Source organism: Quercus lobata, chromosome 12, assembly GCF_001633185.2.
Source record: "Quercus lobata isolate SW786 chromosome 12, ValleyOak3.0 Primary Assembly, whole genome shotgun sequence".
NCBI classification, from domain to species: domain Eukaryota; kingdom Viridiplantae; phylum Streptophyta; class Magnoliopsida; order Fagales; family Fagaceae; genus Quercus; species Quercus lobata.
Genome location: NC_044915.1, coordinates 36,589,761 through 36,610,308, shown reverse-complemented (window position 1 = coordinate 36,610,308; position 20,548 = coordinate 36,589,761). Strand labels below are relative to the sequence as shown.

The 20,548-nt window shown below is 42.7% G+C and overlaps 1 protein-coding gene across 1 annotated transcript; it reads left to right on the top strand.

The window, feature by feature from the left end:
- Positions 1 to 15,379: 15,379 nt before the first annotated feature.
- Positions 15,380 to 18,853, top strand: LOC115972088 (annexin D1). The gene is made up of 5 exons (XM_031092236.1): positions 15,380 to 15,521; positions 15,958 to 16,103; positions 16,453 to 16,671; positions 17,453 to 17,665; positions 18,335 to 18,853. Exons 1-5 carry the CDS (start codon positions 15,455 to 15,457, stop codon positions 18,629 to 18,631), a joined length of 942 nt encoding a protein of 313 aa, XP_030948096.1. The 5' UTR covers positions 15,380 to 15,454; the 3' UTR covers positions 18,632 to 18,853.
- Positions 18,854 to 20,548: the final 1,695 nt, after the last annotated feature.

Here is a 20,548-nt window from a genome sequence, read left to right as displayed (position 1 = left end):
AGCAGGAAGACCTGTTACCATACGATTCCCCCTTGCTTAGCTTTGAAGGAAAGGTCGTCATCCCGAAAGGCATGATTAGGTTGTCTGTGCAAACAGACTCGGAGGTGGTAAAAGTGAACTTCATTGTCGTAGATGCATACTCTCCTTACACGGCCATCGTGGCCCAGCCATGGCTTCATACCTTAGGGGCTGTGTCATCAACCTTGCACCAAAAGGTGAAATATCCGTCAGGAGGCCAGATCAAAGAGATAATAGGGAACCAGGGAGTTGCTAGGCAATGCATGGTGTCGGCAATCTTGCGGCAACAGGATCGCGTAACTTCCACGCCGGCCGGGAGCGACTTATAGCAATTAATGACTACGGTCCCAACTGCGAGCAGTGGAGGACCAGCCATGGAGGTGAACTGTGAGGAGTTGGAGAAAGTACTCGTCGGATCTGACCCTGAGAGGTTTTTTCAAATTGGCTCGGAATTGCCGCCCCAAGAGAAGTCAGCATTGACTGCCTTCCTCCGACAGAATTTAGACGTGTTTGCTTGGGACCCCTATGAGGCCCCCGGGGTCGACCCAGATTTCATCTGTCATCGCCTTAATGTGAACCCAGCCATAACACCTAAGAGGCAAGCTCCTCGACGACCATCGAAAGAACATACTGACGTCGTGATAGAAGAGGTCACAAGATTGAAGAGAGCAGGGGCTATCAAAGAGGTCTTCTATCCCGAGTGGTTAGCCAACACGGTGGTGGTAAGGAAGAAGAGCGGGAAATGGCGGGTCTGCGTAGACTTCACCGACCTAAACAAGGCCTGCCCAAAGGATCCCTTCCCTATGCCCCGGATAGACCGGTTGGTAGATTCGACTGTCGGACATCCTAGAATGAGTTTTCTAGACGTTTTTCAGGGCTACCACCAGATACCCTTGGCCGCCGAAGACCAGGAGAAGACTGTTTTTGTCACCCCAGTTGGGAATTATCATTATAAAGTGATGCCCTTCGGCCTAAAAAATGCCGGGTCAACCTATCAGAGGATGATGACCAAGATGTTTGAACATCAGATGGGTAAAAACATTGAAGTGTACATAGACGACATGGTGGTTAAAAGTAAGCTGGCTCCCAACCATATTGATGATCTCGGGGACGTTTTTCAAGTACTAAGAAAGTATAAACTACGGCTGAACGCGACCAAATGTTCATTTGGAGTGGGATCTGGAAAGTTCTTGGGCTATATGGTGACTCACAGAGGCATTGAGGCTAACCCTGACCAAATAAGAGTCATCCATAACTTGCAGCCTCCTCGGAACCCTAAGGAAGTCCAGAAGCTTACTGGTATGATAGCAGCATTAAACCGTTTCATCTCGCGCTCAGCAGATAGATGCAGGCCATTTTTTCTCCTATTGCACAAGTGGAAAAGATTTGAGCGGAATGAGGAATGCGCTACAGCTTTCCAACAGCTAAAGGAATACCTCGCTCAACCACCGATTATGTCCAGTCCCGAGGCCGACGAGATTTTGTTTGCCTACATAGCAGTGGCTCCACATGCAGTAAGCCTGTTGCTGATCCGAGAAGACAACGGCACACAGCGACCTGTCTATTACGTTAGTAAATAGCTGCAGGAGGCAGAAACCCATTACCTTCCTCTCGAAAAGGCTATCCTGGCCATCGTACAGGCCACAAGAAAGCTGCCCCACTACTTTCAAGTACACACTGTTGTGGTGTTAACTCAACTCCCCTTAAAATCCATCCTACGCAGTGCAGATTACACAAGTAGAATTGCAAAATGGGGAACTATTTTGGGCGCCTTTGACATTAGATACATGCCTCGCACCGCTATAAAGGGCCAGGTCCTCGCCGACCTAGTGGCAGAGTTTGCGGAGCCTCCATCAGAGGGAAAGGAAGTGTCGGTCTTACTGGGGGCTGGTGAGCGGATGAGCAACACAGTTTTCCCGCATGGACTCACTTGGTGGAAAGCATACATTGATGGCGCATCGAACCAAAGGGGCTCAGGGTTAAGGCTTGTCCTACTCTCACCTGAAAGGATAACCATAGAGAAGTCATTGAGACTCGATTTTTCAGCCACAAATAACGAAGCCGAATATGAGGCGCTATTGGAAGGGATGGAAATGGTCCGGAAAATGGGGGGGAAATCCGTAGACATGTTCTCGGATTCAAGACTTATTGTGGGGCAGGTAAATGGAGACATGGAGGCAAAGGACGAAAGAATGCAAGAGTATCTAGTTCGGGTCAAGCACTTGCAGACCCAATTTCATCGCTTCCGCTTGACACACGTACCTAGAAGTGGGAACACTCATGCTGATTCTCTCGCGACGTTGGCTACCTCCTCGGCTCAACCCCTACCTTGAGTCATTTTGGTAGAAGAGGTCCTCCGTCCACTAACAGGAAAGGCCAATAGGATTGGAATACATAACATCAGAGCAGGACCGAGCTGGATGGACCCTATCGTTCTGTACTTAAAGCATGACACCTTGCCAGGCGATAAGGTTGAGGCTGGAAAAATCAGGAGAAGAGCTACTCGATTCTGGTTATCGGAGGACTCCAAGCTTTATAGACGCTCGTTCTCGGGGCCGTATTTGCTATGTGTGCACCCAGAGGCTGCAGAACTCATCTTGGAAGAGTTGCACGAAGGAATTTGCGGGAGTCACACGGGGGGTAGGTCTTTGTCTCACAGAGCTTTAACGATGGGTTATTGGTGGCCGAGCATGCATAAGGAAGCCCTGGAGTATGTGAAGAAGTGCGACCAATGCCAGAGATTCGCTCCGAGCATACACCAGCCTGGTGGAGAGCTAAACCCAATGTCCAGTCCCTGGCCATTTGCACAATGGGGCCTAGATATACTTGGTCCATTCCCCAAGGCAACAGGGAATAGAAAATTTCTTCTCGTCGGCACCGACTACTTCACCAAATGGGTAGAGGCTGAGGCGCTGGCAAACATTAGGGACGTCGATGTCAAGAAGTTTCTCTGGAAGAATATAGTTACCAGGTTTGGCACCTCGCACACCCTGGTGTCGGACAACGGGCTCCAGTTTGATAGCAAACCCTTCAGAAGGTACTACAGCGAGCTGGGAATTGTTAATCGGTATTCCACGCCAGCTTACCCCCAGAGTAATGGCCAAGCAGAAGCCGTCAACAAGACCATAATGAACGGATTGAAAAAGAGACTAGATGACGCAAAAGGAAGATGGGTAGAAGAGTTAGCCCATGTCTTATGGACATACCGCACCACGCCTCGTAGGTCCACAGGGGAAACCCCTTTTTCAATGACCTATGGGGCCAAGGCTGTCATTCCACTGGAGGTGAACTTCCCAACCTAGAGGACCACCACCTTTTGTCCCGCTGCCAATGACAAACTTCTAGAAAGGAGCTTGGACCTCATCGACGAAAGAAGGGAAGGCGCGATGGTCCACCTAGCTAACTATCAGCAGAAGCTCAAGCAAGGTTACAAAGCCAAGGTGAAGTCCAGGCCATTGGCGCCTGGAGATCTAGTGCTGAGGAAAGTCTTGGGCACTGCGAGGAACCCCGCATAGGGAAAGCTCGGACCAAACTGGGAGGGACCGTACCGTATCACTTCCGTAGCTGGCGTAGGAGCCTACTTTTTAGAAGACTTGGATGAACGTGTTGTTCCACGCCCTTGGAATGTAAACAACCTGAAAAGGTACTATTATTAATGAAAGATGTAATCTTTGGTGCAGTATTGCTGTGCAGTTACTTGATTTAAGTGTTAAACAGAACCCAAGTCCTGCCTGACTCCTCGGACCACAGACTTGGGGGAAATTAACCACGAAACAATTCCAACCAAGTGTTAAACAGATCCCAAGTCCTACCTGACTCCTCGGACCACAGACTTGGGGGAAATTAACCACGAAGCAATTCCAACCAAGTGTTAAACAGAACCCAAGTCCTGCCTGGCTCCTCGGACCACAGACTTGGGGGAAATTAACCACGAAGCGATTCCAACCAAGTGTTAAACAGAACCCAAGTCCTGCCTGGCTCCTCGGACCACAAACTTGGGGGAAATTAACCACGAAGCGATTCCAACCAAGTGTTAAACAGAACCCAAGTCCTGCCTGGCTCCTCGGACCACAGACTTGGGGGAAATTAACCACGAAGCGATTCCAATCAAGTGTTAAACAGAACCCAAGTCCTGCCTGGCTCCTCGGACCACAGACTTGGGGGAAATTAACCACGAAGCAATTCCATCCAAGTATTAAACAGAACCCAAGTCCTGCCTGGCTCCTCGAACCACAGACTTGGGGGAAATTAATCACCAAGCAATTCCAACTAAGTAGAACCCAAGTCCTGCATGGCTCCTCGGCCACAGACTTGGGAGAAATTAACCGCGGTGCAGTTCTCCCTAAGTGTTAAATAGGGCCCAAATCCTATCTGGCTCTTCGGACCAGGGACTTGAAAAAATAAGGATCGCAGCCAGTGCGCCTAATTATTAACTATCATTCTATTCACGTATTCATTCACTTACGCTCGGTTATCAACAGTTAGTGAAGAAATAGACATCCATTCATGATAAAAAAAGGGGGGGGGGGGGAATAGACAATAACATTTGAAAGAAAATAACCTTTGTCATTAAAACCTAAAAAACACTGGCGAGGCAAAACAAAACAAAATACAAAAAATGAGACAAATAAATCCTACGCTAGTCTCTTAAGAGCCCTGAGCAGGAGTGGGCTGACCATCAGCTGCTTGGGTCCCCAGGGCAACCTCTTTGGCCTGTACGACGATCTCGTTGATGGAAAGGCTGTCCTCAGGTGGCTTGTCCTGCGCGGCCTGCTCATCGTCCCCACCTTCAAGAATAAAGGAGTCTGTTGGAAGAGGCTCTTTGGAGGCATCCTGGTCAGGAATTTCGCGTACATCCTCTGGGAAGAAGATGTTCTCAACTTTCCTGAGATCAGAATCCGCTGGGACAGCTGCCCGATCCAGGGCTACACCCCAAGACGTGGTGATGTATTCCCTGCAGACAATGGCTACCTCCTCGGCCAGCCTAGCCTCAGTATCATGAACTCCACGCTCATAGGAGGCCGCCACAGCCTTCTCAGCAGCTTCCCTGGCCAAGCGGGCCTCCTCCTTGGTCCTTGCAAGCTCAGCCTTGAGCGTGGAGACCGCCTGCTGCTCCGCCGTAAGTTTCTCCTCAGATTGGTGGAGCTTTATGCGCAAGTCCTCAGCTTGCTTTTCGGCATTCTTAACGCCGGCCTCCGCGCTCGCATGAGCCTTATTCACCTCCTTTATTTCTTTATCCTGACGCTCAAAATCCAGTTTGAGATCGGCAGCAGCCTTCTCGACAGCATAGCGGGACTGAGCCTCCTTATGCAAGTCCTCGCGAGCCTTCTTGGCCCATTCCTCCGCAACAAAAATTTGTTGAGTGACCTGCGCCCAGAAGTAAATAAAACCCTATTAGAACATGACGATAATAGGGTGCACAATATGGGGACGAGATAGAAGATTCTACTTACCATAGCCATGTCCCTCTTCAATGACATGAAAAGTTTTGGCTGACGAGTCTTTCTGAGCCCCTCCATATCACGAGGCAAGAGAAGAGGTTGCTGCAGGGCATCGGCCAGGTATGATGCCTGCTCTCGTTGGGATTCCCATAGGGTAGCATCCCAGGGAATAGGGGCGGCGTCCAATTCGATCCGCGGCGACCATATTCGTTGTTCCCTACGAGTGGCTGCCTCGTCTCGGGTATCAGTGGACCTAGTCCTCTTATCCCGGGGCTCTTTCGTCTCCTTGCCCTTCTTCTGAGGCCTAGCCTTCTCACGGCCAATCTCTCCCTCCTCCGTTTCTTCTACCTGCCTTTTTCGCCTTAAGTTAGGCATAGGCTGCAGCGCCGCGTCCGACGAGGGGGGAGGGAGAAGAGGAGCAGGAGCCTTAGTGGCAGCTTGTTCCTTCGAGACATCCTTAGAGGACTGCCCCTTACTCCTGTTGGATAGGAGGCCCTTGAGGCCTGTCCTCGACTTCAAGTCCATTCCTTCTTCTTCAATTTCTTCGCTGGTGTCAACTTGTGCGATGACTAGACCAGTATCAGGAGCCGCTGAAGCACGGTCTAGATTGGCGTCGGAGTCCGAGAGCTCTACTACCCTGGCCAACACCTCTCCTTCCTCGGGAAAATGGAACTGGTCTATTTGTTCTTCCAAGGATGAATGTGAAGAATCAGCCTCCTCTTCCGGGATAACCACTGGGGGAAAGGCACGTTGGGGAGGCAGCTGAATAGGAGGTAAGTCTGTTGAAGCAAGGAACCCCGGTATGGATACGTCAATACGTGCCAATCTGGGACTGCCAGCCCTTATAGCTTGGTCGGGGTCTACCAAGGATCGAGTGAGAGGAGTGTACTCCAGAATCAAAGGAGCCGACCGTAATTGTCCGTCCTCGCTCACGAAAATCTCAGATCTCAGGAGGAAATTTAGAGCCGGGATGTTGACAAAGCTCAGCCGAGGGGATGTTCGCTCCTTGTCTGCAAAGGCCGTTATAGGGTTTGTGTTAGTCCGAGGAGGCATGCAACCAAACCAACAAGTTTAAAATAGAAAGAAAGAAAGAAAAAAAAGGGGAGGAGGGCTCAAAACTAAGGTCCTCCCCGTGGAATCTAGTCCTGTGACACCCCACCTGGCGTTCCCGCCCTAGTCGGACAGTGAAGGCCGTCATGCCATGGTCCGGAGACGATCAGATGGTCTTCCTTCAAGCCTTTGCTGGACTTGGGAAGGCAAGATATCAACCTCACTTCGTCAGTCCTAGACTTTAAGTAGTATGAGTCGCCAAGCTTATGGCATTCATAGAGATGAACCACGTCGTGCCATGAAAGGCCGAGGTTCATCTGGTCGTTTAAGGCGTCGGCGCACCCCAGGATACGGAACAGGTTAGCGGTACACTGATGAGGGGCCAATCTATGACTACGCAAGTAGTCCCTAGTTATTCTCCCCATTGGAATCGTCATTCCTCCTTCCACGAAGGCTATCATTGGAATTGCGACCTCCCCTGTTCTCCTCTTGAACAAAATTTCCTCTTGGTGGCAATACTCTAGGCCTACCTCCGGAGGAATACGATACTTCGCCCTGAAGCCCGCCATACGGGACGGAGAGTCTACCATTTTCTCAAGCCTACCCATTCCCCCTAATCCTAGACAACACGAAGAGAGTTCGCCTAAAGAAGAGTAACAAAGAAGGAGAAGGTAAAATGCGCGCACTTACGGATAAGGAACTCGACGGAATCTTCAAGGAAATGGCGGCGAGGGTAGGAGCGCGCTGAAGGAGAAGGCGCTGAGACGTTCTGAATACTGGAGCGTTCGTCAAAAGTAAGGAACGGACGCCTTTAAAAACCTTATATACTCAGAGGCAGTTGGACAGACATGCTCCCGCCTAGAGCAAATGAAATAATGTCCACCGTTGATCTGATCTCCAGCCATTGGATTGAGAGAGCGTGAGGCTCCAAAAGCTGCAATTAATCCCTTCCCGAGTCATTAAATGCCTGCAGCATTAATGAGGCACGTGAGGGCATGCCCCCGTATGGGTGAAGCAGGGATCCACAGCAAACTATCTAGTGGGTATCAAAATCCCGCCTTTCCTCCTCGGATCAAGAAGAAAGAGTCGGAATTTTGAGGGGCTACTGTGGGGATAAAGTTCATCAGTCAACACTGGGCCTTGACACCCATGCGGGGCCCAGCCATAACAGGAAGTGAGGACATGGCCAAAGGACTTCCGGCCTAACAGGGCCTGTTTGGGAGGCGTCCGAGGAGGAGTGTCTCCTCGGACACATCAAATGGGAGTCCAACACACACCCTTCACCTAGTGGGAAATCGTCCCAAACTGAAGGGAAATGCTGGACGCTCAGGGGGGCAACCACAACTGCCGCATTAAATGCAAGGGAGTTACTTTTCCAGCCGCATTAATGTGGAGAGGACAGGAAGACAGTATTATCTTGGCCAGTGCAACTCACAAAAAATGGGGAAGGTGTCCTATGGGACAGGCACTCAAGTAGAGGCCTAGATGATCAACAAGTGTAGGGCCATTATCATGCAAATGATGCTATATAAGAGAAGAAAACTCCCATGATCAAGGGATCGGAAGCTGGAGAGCAAAAAGTAAGGAAAAGAAAGAGAAAAAGAGAGAAGTTCTGAAAGAAAAGCCTAAGCTGTTGTTCCATGAACTGTTATCTTAGGAGGCTCAATAAAACGTTCCCACGTTTAGATGGTTGCATGGCTTACTAACTATTAAGTGCACTCTGTCTTGACCTAGTTTTTCGACCCACTCTCTACAAATTCATTGTTGAGGGTCTTTTGGACCAGAATCGCTTGCTCACTGGGCCTGGGCCCCAAAATCCGCCCTACAGTTTCTCATTATATAAATATATATATGATTTAAAATTTAATTATTTTTAGATTTTTTAGTTTTTGCACCCAATAATTCACTTGCCACAAAAATTAAAAACTTAGATGGACACATGGCGGAATATTGGACTCCAATTGAAATCCAATTTAGAATCTAATTAGATTTGGACTCTTCAATTTTTACACTCAATAATTTACTTGGTACAAAATTAAAATTTAAATGGGACAAGTGGCGTAAAATTGAAAATTCAATTAAAATTTAATTAAATTTTCTCTAAGTTTTGGCTATTGATATATATATATATATATATATATATATATATATATTATAGATATTATGAGATTTTATAGTCCACAGAAGAATTCAATGGAAATTTCTATCTAAAATTAGTAAAACTATATGTAAAACATACCTTTTCGAGTGATCTGTGGCCTACTTTAAGTCAAAGTTCTACAAAAACATAAACTACATTATAACAATATTATAATACATCGTATGGTTTCATATAAAATTAAAGAAAATTGTATGTCTGCATTTGTACTTTTTTTTTTTTTTGATAAGTAAGATGATGTATAACTAAAAAGGCAAAGACAACAATTGGGGAACCGGTCCATCAACTTCCTTACAAAAGACCCATGGAGGGATGGAAGAGATGGATTGGGGTCCCCAATTTAGAGAAATACACGCCCAACGGGCTAAATGATGAGCAAGCTCATTACATGAACGATAACAAAAGGAAAATATTGCAACTGAAAAGAAAGGAAAAAGGTTGCGGATGTCTGAGATAATGGAAGAGATTTCCCATGGTGGATCAGAAGATGGGCAAACTATAGAGTCAATGACAACCTTGGCATCGCCTTCAAAGATCACAAACTTGTAACCAAGATTTATTGCTGTGGACATGGCAAGGAGGGCAGCTTTGGCTTCGCCCCAAACCGGGGATTGAGAAGGTTCCTTTGCTGTACAAACTGAGATAATCATACCATTAGGATCACGGCCAACAACAGAGATGAAGGTCGCATTTGGTCTAATGGCAGCGTCGAAGTTGAATTTGATCCAACCTGTTGGTGGGGGGTGCCATTGAGAGGCAGTTGTGGGGGATATGGATAGCCAAGCATCAGAATGGGACTTGAAAGATCTATTGATGTCAGCAGCCAGCCGATTAGGAGGGTCGAACAAGTCATCAAAGATCAGTTTGTTTCTACTCCACCAGATGCGGTCACACGTGATTGCAGCTAATAGGGAGAAGGATGGGCCAACTGATGGGCAGAGACCAAGGAGACTCACAGGATTTAGGATGGACTTAATCCAATCAGATGCTGACTTTGGAGGGATGGAAGATAGATTGATAGGGATACTTGTGTGTCTCCATACAATAATGGCAAAAGGGCACTCAAACAAGACATGAACCACTGATTCTTGATGATGATGACACCGGGGATAGGATGAATCCAAACCAGCCATTCTTCGAGCAAGAAATTCTCTAGTGGGGAGAACATCCCACGCAATTTTCCAAATGTGATATTTGAGTCGTTCATTGAACTTCATGGACCATAATTTCTTCCATTCAACAGCAGTAAGGGGACCAGAATTTGAAAATCTAGCATTTTGGTCAGCAAGATAAGCCGACTTGACAGAAAATTTTCCACTAGGACATTTTGCCCAAAAAATGGAATCTGCAACTGGAGTGAAAGGAATGTGGATTTGTTGAATAGATGAGGCTGTATCATGGTCGAAGAGGTTGTGGAGAAGGGCTCGGTTCCACTGTCTAGTTTCAGGAACAATTAGTTCAGAAACCAATTGTTGGTCTGGCAGCAAGGTTATGTGGGTTGGGGTGAAGGATGGAAGTGAGGGAATCCATGGGTCATGCCAAATGGTCACCGAAGAACCTGATCCAATGAGGTAGCAGTAGCCTTTTTTTATCAAAGGAATGCTTTTGTGAATGCCTTTCCAAATGAAGGATGAGTTTTGTTGGAGGGTAGAGGTTAGGAAGGGACGACCATGAAGGTATTTGGATTGGAGGAGGTTGGCCCAAGGTTTATCTGCACTAGATGCAATAATCCACCCAAGTTTGGATATTAGTGCATTGTTGATGTCATGAGCACGACGGAAGCCCAAACCCCCAGCAGATTTTGGTTTGCATAAAGAATCCCATGCTTTTGGGTAGATATGGTGACCGGAATCAATAAAACCCCAGAAAAAATCTCTGAGTCTGGCATCAATTTTACTGCAAATAGACTTTGGAAGCTTAAATGATGACATCCAATAAGATGGGATTGAGGATAGCACAAACTTTATAAGAGTAGCTTTGGCAGCTTGTGATAAGATCTTTGCTTTCCAACCAGAAATTCTGCTGTTGATTTTTTCCAAAATGGTGTTGAACTGAGCTTGGTGACCTCTTTGGATATGAGTGGGAAGCCCAAGGTAGAAATTCTTGGAAGTTGGTTGGTTCAAACCAACCAGGTTGCGCAGAGAGATTTTGCATGATGGAGAAACATTTTGACTAAAAGTTATTGCCGATTTCCTCTTGTTGATGGAAAGCCCAGACCAATTCTGAAATTGAGTTAAGCAAGATTGGACAGCCGTAAGGTCATCATGGTTAGCCCGAGAAAAAAACCACAAGATCATCAACAAACATAAGATGTGAGATTGGGGGGCAATTTCTTGCAATTTTGATGCCTTGGAGAGAACCGTCAGCCTCTTTCTGAAGAAACAATCTCGACAAAACATCAGTAACCAAAATAAAAAGGAAGGGAGAGATGGGATCACCTTGACGGATGCCACGGGTAGGGGTGAAAAAACCTGCTGGAGAGCCATTTATTAAAATGGAGAAGGATGGCGTAGAGATGCATTGACTAATCATTTGAATCCATTTGTCTGAGAAACCAAAATGCTTGAAGATTGAGAGCAAAAAAGGCCATTCGACCTTGTCAAAGGCTTTTTCCAAGTCAAGGTTTAGGGCAGCCATACCAGAAGTGCCTGTGCGTTTTTGATGAAGGGTGTGGAAAATTTCATGTGCAATGATTGAGTTGTCTTGGATGTTTCTACCAGGAACAGAGGCAGCTTGCCATGGAGTGATGAGTTTAGGAAGGAGAATTTTTAGGCGATTGGCTAATGTTTTGGAGATTATTTTGTAAGAAATATTGCAAAGGCTGATTGGGCGAAAACTATTTACAGTGGATGGGTTAGGGGTCTTGGGGATAAGAGTGATGAAGGTGTGGTTCATTTCTTTTAACATAAGACCACTGGCAAAAAAAGACTGAACCATGGCGATGACATCTTTGCCAACAGTACCCCAATAGGTTTTGTAAAAAATGGCAGACATACCATCGGGACCAGGGGATTTGGAAGATGCGAAGCTGAAAGCAACAGATTTTATTTCATCATCAGAAGGGATGGCACATAAGGCTTCATTTTCTTCAGAGGATATAGAGTGAGGAATGATATGTGAGAGATCGATATGGTGGCTTGGATTGGTATGTTGGGAGGTGAAAAGATTTTTATAGTAATTGATGAAACAATCACTAACCAGATGGCGTCCTGACAACCAAGAACCATTTTCATCTTTTATAAAATCAATTGCATTCTTTCTTCTTCGGATAATGGTGGATAGATGGAAAAATCTGGTATTGAGGTTAGTAGAGGTCAGCCATTGATTACGTGATTTTTGACGCCAATGCATATCTTCACGAATCATGCATTCATTGAGCTCACACAAAAGAGAGTTTTCTGAGGAAATGTTGGAAGCAGATGGAGGAAGGTCTTGGATTGTGTTTATTTGAGCAGTGAGAGTCTTGATTTTAAAGTGAATGTTGCCGAAGACATCTCTGTTCCATTTTTTCAAGGAGGATTTGGATGCTTTTATTTTTTGGGAAAGGCAAAAGGCTGAAGTGCCAATGAATTGTTTGGACCAGGCAGATTTGACAACGGCAAAACTGGAGGGGTCACGGGTCCACATTGATTCAAAACGGAATGGTTTAGGAGTGTTGCGGGCTTCTCCCATGGTACAGAGAAAGATCGGAGCATGGTCAGAGGCAATAATGGGGTGGTGAAGGAGGTTGGCACGCGGGAAAAGAAGCCTCCACTGGTCATTTGCAATTGCTCTATCTAAACGCTGTTTAATGGTACCAACAGAACGTTTATCTGACCAGGTGAATTTATTACCTTGAAAACCAAGGTCGATGAGACCGTTGTTGGTGATGAAGCCAGAGAAACCGCCATCGGAGGATGAGGCAAAAAGGCGACCTCCCTGTTTTTCTGACTGGGAGAGGATGCAATTGAAATCACCAATCCCCACCCAAGCTCCACCAAAAGAGTTTAATGTGGTTTCAAGATTGTTCCAAAAGTTGGCTTTGAGAGAAGAGTATGGGGGGACCATATACAAGGGAAAGCATCCAGGGAGTGTTTGGGGGATCAGAGAAGATGATGACGTTGATGAGGTTGTTGTTGGAGTAGAGAGGTTCAATATCCAAACCATTTTTCCAAGCAAAACAAAGGCCGCCAGCTTTTCGAATTGGGTTGATATAGACAATGTTAACAAAACCAAGTTGGGAAAGAAGAGGAGAAATTTTACGTTTAGGAATTTTTGTTTCAGAAAGAAAGATGCAATCGGGGTTGACATCTCTCAAAAGGCCCTTGAATTTTTGGATTGCCGCAGCCCGGGCAAAGCCATGACAATTCCAAGAAAGAAGCTTCATGGGGGGGTTGGGGGCATGGGTAGGCCCGCCTCCTCAGCCATAGGTAAAGTCAGATTTGAAAATGAATGGGTGGATTGGGAATGGTTTTTGGTTCTAGCCAATGTCTTCCATTTGGGTTTGGCTTTAATATTCTGGGGGTAAGAACCAAGATGAAAGAGGGGTATATGCTCGGGTGAAGGAGAGCAGGATGGAGGTGGTAGAAGTTTTAACTTCAACTTTTTGTTGCTGGAATTTTCTGGGGATGAAGGGAATTTTCGTTTGGTAGCTGTGGAGGTATCCATAGGAATTTGAATTTGGAGGGAAGAGAGGTCAGGGCATGAGAAGTTGGGCTGGATGATGGGTGATGATGGTTTATCATTGAGGTTGACAAAAGTGATCCATTGAAGGACACGAGATTGGGCTTCAGGAGCTTTGAGCCATGATCCTAATGGATTAGAGTCAAGGATGTTAGGCCCAAGAGAGGGGATTAGGGACTCTAGGATATATTGTGGGCTTTTTGTGGGCTCAAGCTGATGTTGGGTTCGGTTAAGGGAAGGGCCCATTGTTATTGATGGCTTATGGATACAAGTGTCTGGGTGGGTTATGTTAGGTAAAGGGGTAGAAGGGTCAGAGTCTCCAGATGATTCTGGCTGTAACGTGTTATCAGAGAGATTGTGGGAGGTGATGGGATTTGGCAAGAGCTTTGTGGTTGGGAAATGGGGATGAGGGGATGGGGATATGGGATTTGGGTGGATGGTGTCAGGAGTTGATGCTAAAATTACGGGAAGGGTGGCTTGGGGATTTGACTTGAGGGAGGTAGGTGGAGTGTTTTGGTTTGTTTCTTGGGGTAAGGGACTGACCTGGGTATTGTTTGTGTCAGAAAAAGGACGGCTTGAATCAGCAGCCTCCTCTTTCAGAAATTCCAGCCAGGTGAGGGCCTTGAGGCCGGAGTTGCCAGCTTTGATCCAAGGGCCAAATCCGCGGGGGCCAAGATGAAAGTGGTGCAGATGACTTTTGTGGTGGATCGGCGCTGTACATTGGCTTCTGGCATGCCCAAGTTTGCCACATCCAAAACAAAAATCTTGAAGTTTCTCATATTTGAAATCTATCCACATATCTGGTTTTGGATGGCAGTCTAGATAGAAACCACAAAGGAGTGGTTCATTGACATCAATCTGGACTTTGAGGCGAAGGAATTTGTTCCAACAAAGGTTGCCCTTGACTGGGAGTTCAGAGTCCAGAAGCTTACCCAGTTGGTTCCCAATGGTGTCTGCATTTTCTTGGTACATCCGGTCAGGAGGGAGGTTGTGAACTTGGACCCAAAATGGAGACCAAGTGAAGTCAATGTTGCAAATAGGGGTGAGGCTATTGCATGGTTTGAGGACCAAAAGAAATCCTTCAACAAACCAAGGGGCAAGATCAAGAATGGTTTGCCTGTCATCTTCAGTATTGAACCTGAAAAGGAAAAGGTTGTTTCCCACATCATTCACTGATACACCACTGGTTGTTTTCCAAGCTTTAGATAGGATAGCTCGAATTTTGTTTCTGTTGATGGATTTGCGTGCTATTAAACGACCAGCTAGACCAAGAGATGACAGTTCTTTGGCTGCCTCAGGTTTTGCTGGGAGAGAAAGGGATGAATTTGAGTAGTGGGGATGTTTTTGGTTATGGGTTATTATATTAAGTTCTGGTTTGTTAGTATTGGTTTCCATGATTGGATGGGAAGATAAAATTTTGGGATGAAAACGCAGATAACGGGGAAAGCAAGGGAGATTGAGGGAATTTAGGGATATAGTTGTTTGAAATTGTTTGAGAAAATGGGTTGTGTTGATGTTTGTCGGATGAGAAAAGGTTGGATTATGGGTTGATATTTTCCAGATGTGGGAAAAGGAAAAGGTGGGATTAGTTGGAGGAAAGGTTAAAGGAAGCTTGGGTAAAGAAAGGATGATTTGTGAAAAGTTAGAAAAAGCAAGTGGATTGTGTGTGGAAGGTTGGAAAGAAGCCACATACAGTTTTAAGTAAAACTGTGTAGTGTAGCAAATCCGAAAAAAAAAAAAAAAAAAAAAAAAAAAAGTAAAACAGTGTAAAATGGGTCTTATAAGTTTGGATAAGAATAAAAAATTAAAATTATTTTATTATAATTTATTTTTACTATTATTTATGATTCTACTGTATTTTTTGATACTATTTTTAATTTTATTATACTCTTATAACTAATTTTTATCTTTATTTATAATATTTTTATTAATAAATTTTTAATTTAAAAAAATATCCAAACAAATGTCATATACAGTGAAAAGATCCGATAAGAATGGGAATATTTTTTATTCCCACTACTATAAAAAGCGCTATTCACTTAATACTTTCCTCCCATTATCGTTTTCTAGTCTCTACTTTTTTGTACACAGACAAACACCCAGGGAAAACAGCGTAACACAAAAAATGTCGACTCTCGCGACGATCCCCTCTGTGTCCGAAGACTGCGAGCAACTCCGAAAAGCCTTCGAAGGTCTCCCACATTTAACATTTTCTACTTCGTTTGCTCGTGTGTGTGTGTGTGTTTTTTACAATTCAAACCCTTTTCTTTATGATCCAAATTGTTTGAGAATCTAAATTCACTTTTTTTGCTCCTTCCTTGGATTTCTAAAAAGATCGCGATCCTGATCCTTTATTTTTTTCAAAAAAAAAAAAGTCGATCTGAAAGCTGGTGTGGTGTGCGATCAAAATGGTGTTTTGGTCTGTTTACGTACTCATTGTTTTATACTTAGACTCTGTTCTTATGATTTTGTGATAAATTTTGTTATGATCTGATTATAATCTTTCTTTTCGCTAAGTTTTTCGATGACCCAAGATGGTTTTTTCAGTGCATTTGTTACTCCATACAATATTTCTTCCATGTTTGAACAGTTAGCTAGATGAATTGACTGTGATCAATATCATTGCAGGATGGGGAACAAATGAGAAGTTGATTGTCTCCATCTTGGGTCATAGAAATGCTGCTCAAAGAAAGTTGATCCGACAAACTTATGCTGAAACTTATGGAGAAGATCTCCTCAAGGCATTGGATAAAGAACTCACACATGACTTTGAGGTCAGTTTTTTACTGCATTTTCTTTTTTGGTTAATTTTAGATTAATGATTAAATGATTAAACTCACACTTTCCTAACAGCTTTGGCTTTTTTGATAATGGTAATTTATCAAGGTATTAGAGTGTTGGATCTTATCAAGGTATTTTATCATTGAGAATATTGGTTTACCCATTTTATAGATTGGCATGAGGACTCCACTTAAGAACAGGGGTATCAAATATTTCATCTTCATTTCAAGTCTGATATAAAATTAAAATATATGTTATTATGGTTAATATCAATCAGGGGATGATTGAGTTGGGGGTGGTAAGAACACTGACATAGTTGTTTTTCCAATTTCTTCCCATCAGAGGGCGGTGTTGCTTTGGGCACTTGAGCCTGCTGAACGTGACGCGCTTTTGGCCAATGAAGCAACAAAGAGGTGGACTTCAAGCAATCAGGTTCTTATGGAAATAGCCTGCACAAGATCTTCACATGATCTACTTCTGGCTAGGCAGGCTTATCATGCTCGTTATAAGAAGTCCCTTGAAGAAGATGTTGCATACCACACAACTGGGGACTTCCGCAAGGTATAGCTTGGAGACAATTAACACTTTTGGGTTTAGATAGAAAATCAATAATTAAAGTTATTTTGCTTTGTTTATGATTTCTTGTGCGGTGCCTGACTGTTATAGAGATTTCTATTGGATTTGGAGTTTTTTTTCCTGTTTAGAAAATAAGTCTCATATTTATGCATTACTTTCTTTTCTTTTTTTTTTTTTTTGGCCAAGTGCCTTATAGCTCAACTACTTGGTATTTCCAAGGAAGACATCCAAGGTTCAAATCCCTCACCCCCAACTATTATGTATTAAAAAAAACTTATGCATTTCTTTTTTTCTCTCCAAGAAGACTGTTTGGCAACTTTTGAAGAAGAGCTGAAATGCAGATACTTCTTGCTATCAGGCAGCAACCATTTGATAGGATAGGTTCAATGACATAAGCAATTTTTTGTGGTCAGATTCACTTGTGTAATAACAATTAAATGGGATTATGCCTAAGATTTTTGGACAACGATAGTCAAACCTCTCTTTCCAGATTGTAAAATTTGCATATGTGCCTTCAAAAGGATAAAGAAAAGTAGATTTTGTGAACAAAAATATGTTGGTGCTTGTCAAACCAGTGGCGTGTTCCCAAGCTCATGATTGAAAGCTACTGTCATGTAATGGTTTGTGGCTGTTAAACAGAGTAGCCTCAATGAAGTTGCTTCTGTTATAAGCTTTTCAAATTTGTGCATTTTTCTTAAAAAATTCATTTAATCCTTTTTTATCAGCAATACAAAATAATACTTGTTTCATTTTTTTTTCCTCCCAGCTTTTGGTTCCTCTTGTAAGTGCATACCGATATGAGGGAGATGAGGTCAATATGACTCTGGCAAAATCAGAGGCTAAATTACTGCATGAAAATATTTCAAAGAAGGCTTACAACGATGAGGATCTTATCAGGATTTTGACCACTAGGAGCAAAGCACAGATCAATGCTACTCTGAATCACTATAAAAATGAATTTAAAAATGACATTGAAAAGGTATGCAATTGAGACCTATATGACTTCGACCAGATATCCTTGGCATTATTGTTCTGATTTTTACCCTTTGCATCTTGCTGTTATCCTAACTGAACTGTGTCTCTGTGATTTGCAATTCTCTGGGGTTTCTCATGGGAATTCAGGGGCTCTTTTGTTCTAAACACAGGGATGCCATTGTTTATTTTCCGAATTGCAAAGCATAGAAATAATTGTTTCATATGGTGTATATTGGACATCTTAATGTTGTAAATGAGCCCAATCAATTTATCTCAATCCCCTTTTATCATGCGATTGCTATTGTGATAGGTCTAGGACATTCCAAAGAAAACCATTGTTAGGAAATAGGGAAAGCTAACCCAGATAATGGGGGTTCTTTTATGGGGTTGCTGAAATTTTATTATAACCCCTATTACTTGGGCTACACACATGTGAAAAATAACAATAAAGGAACTGGGGCATCTAAAGTGTATCTCTCTTGTTGTGGTGACGTATTATAGTTTTTTAGACTTTGTGCAACATATTGCATATATTATTTATGGTCTCCAATTTAAGGTGTGGAATTGGAATTTCAGCTTCTGGGAAGGCTAGTTTTTCTTTTTACTTTTTTAGCTTTTAGATACATACTTGTCAAATGGTATGATTTATTGGAATGTGCAATCTTATATGCAGGATCTCGAGGCTGACCCTAAGGATGAGTTCCTCTCAATCCTGAGGGCCACAATTAAGTGCTTGACTCGTTCTGAGGAGTATTTTGAGAAGGTTCTTCGTCTTGCAATCAACAAACAAGGAACAGATGAAGGAGCTCTCACTAGGGTTGTCACTACAAGGGCCGAGATTGACATGAAGATTATAAAGGATGAATACCACAAAAGAAACAGTGTCCCTCTAGACCATGCCATTGCCAAGGACACTCGTGGAGACTATGAAGACTTGCTACTGGCACTGATAGGGCATCGGGACTCTTGAGCTGTTAAGTCTCTGTTTCATAAAGACCTAATTTTGGCTGAGCCAAATATTTTAATGTTATGTTTTGCAGTGAGTGTTGTGTTTAAGATTGTCGTATATCCTGTTATATGGTTGTGTCTGCCTTTGAAAACTTTAAATGTTATTATCTTATAATTATATAAGATATGGACCATATGGTACAAGTTGCTTTGAATAAAATTGCAGTTTTTATTATTATCATTATTATTGGGTTTTCTGATCACTTGGTGAGTCTTGAGTTCACCACCTAACCCTCTATCTTGCTCTTACAAGGAGAGGAGGTATTAGTTTAGCTAGAGCTAATTAATAAACATTGCAGTTTGTTACACTAGAAATAATAGCAATAAACATCTTAAATGCATAAACTGAAGCATGTGAGGTATTTGATTGCTACTTTCTCATTGCTCTCTCTCTAACCGGCTCTGGAAACGATGACTTGATGCTTGGTATGAGTATTCAAGCCACAGAGCTAGAAAGAGGACCAGTGATACCACTTATCATAATTCAAGGAAAAAGGGTTGAGAAAGCTTATTGTTCACATTTTTGAGATCATTTTAAAGGCATATGCTTTTGAAATAATCAAGTTAAATATGAGGCATTCCCTATCATAATCCCAAACTAGCCATGCTTTTATAGAACTAGAAGATGTTACCATACCTAAAATTCTTCCGAAATTTATTATTATTATTATTATTATCACTCTTTTCTCTTGCTTTTCCTCTATGCAAATGTCCTATCATTTTTTTTTTTTTTTTTTTTGCTGATTTTTGAGCCATATGGTTTATTTCTTCCGCTTTTTGCGCTACAAGCATTCCCATATTTGGGTGTCACTTTCCAACAAGATTGAAAGAAAAATTAACCTAAAAAATATTAATTCATAGTATTAATAAAAATAAAATCAAATAAACAATTGTATACTTATTAAACAAAATCTAATATAAACGTAAACTTTAATTTATTTTTTCATACTTGGTTTAATTTACTCAATAATTTTTTATCATAATTTGAAATTGTAATATGATTTTTTTTTCATTCCCAATTTATCAATCAATTTTTTTTTTTTTTTTTATTACCAATGTTCTTGAATACATCTTCCTCAATGTATATAACCAAGCAACTCAATTGAGAAAATAAAAAAAATGTAAAAGTGTAAGCACCAGGCCGACTCAAGGCTTAATCCCAAGGCCCCACTTGTTCCCCAAAAATTGAAGTGGTATTAAGGCCCTCTATTGCATAAGCAAAAGACGCCAAAATTGTATAAAAATATCTTGAAATTGTAAAATGATAATGATTTTTTAATAGAAAAAAATATAGATAGGATTTGCATTTTTCTCCCACCTCCAAGAAGGCTCTCAAAATATTGAGCCAATAGAAATCTAACTCAATTGAAACTATAAACTTTTCACCAAAAAAAATTTATTGTGAGTATGACAAATCTTCAATGACAAAATTTTATTAACTTGTGAAAGAGACATGGATAAAACCTAATACAAAAACTTAATTAGCAATTTTACCTTTCAAAAAAACAAGAATGGTTTTAAAACAGAAATATATATATATATATATATATATATATATATATATATAAAAGTTTGGAGACCTGGTCTGAAGTAAAGAAACTTAGATACGATAATTTATTAAGAAGTTTGGAGTAGCTATCACAAAATGTTCCACATCTTTTCCTCATCTTTTCATGTTCATTCATAATTGGGCGTGAAGCTGACTTGTGTACATCAACTAGCAGTCATAACAAGAGACTTGGTGGTCTAGTGGATGTTGCTTCAACCTAAAAAGTTTCCAGATCCAATACCAACATACTTTATCAATTTAGCTGGCTACTTCAACAGGCTAAATCTCAGTTCTATCAAATATAAAAAATGAAGAAGAAATATAGTCAAG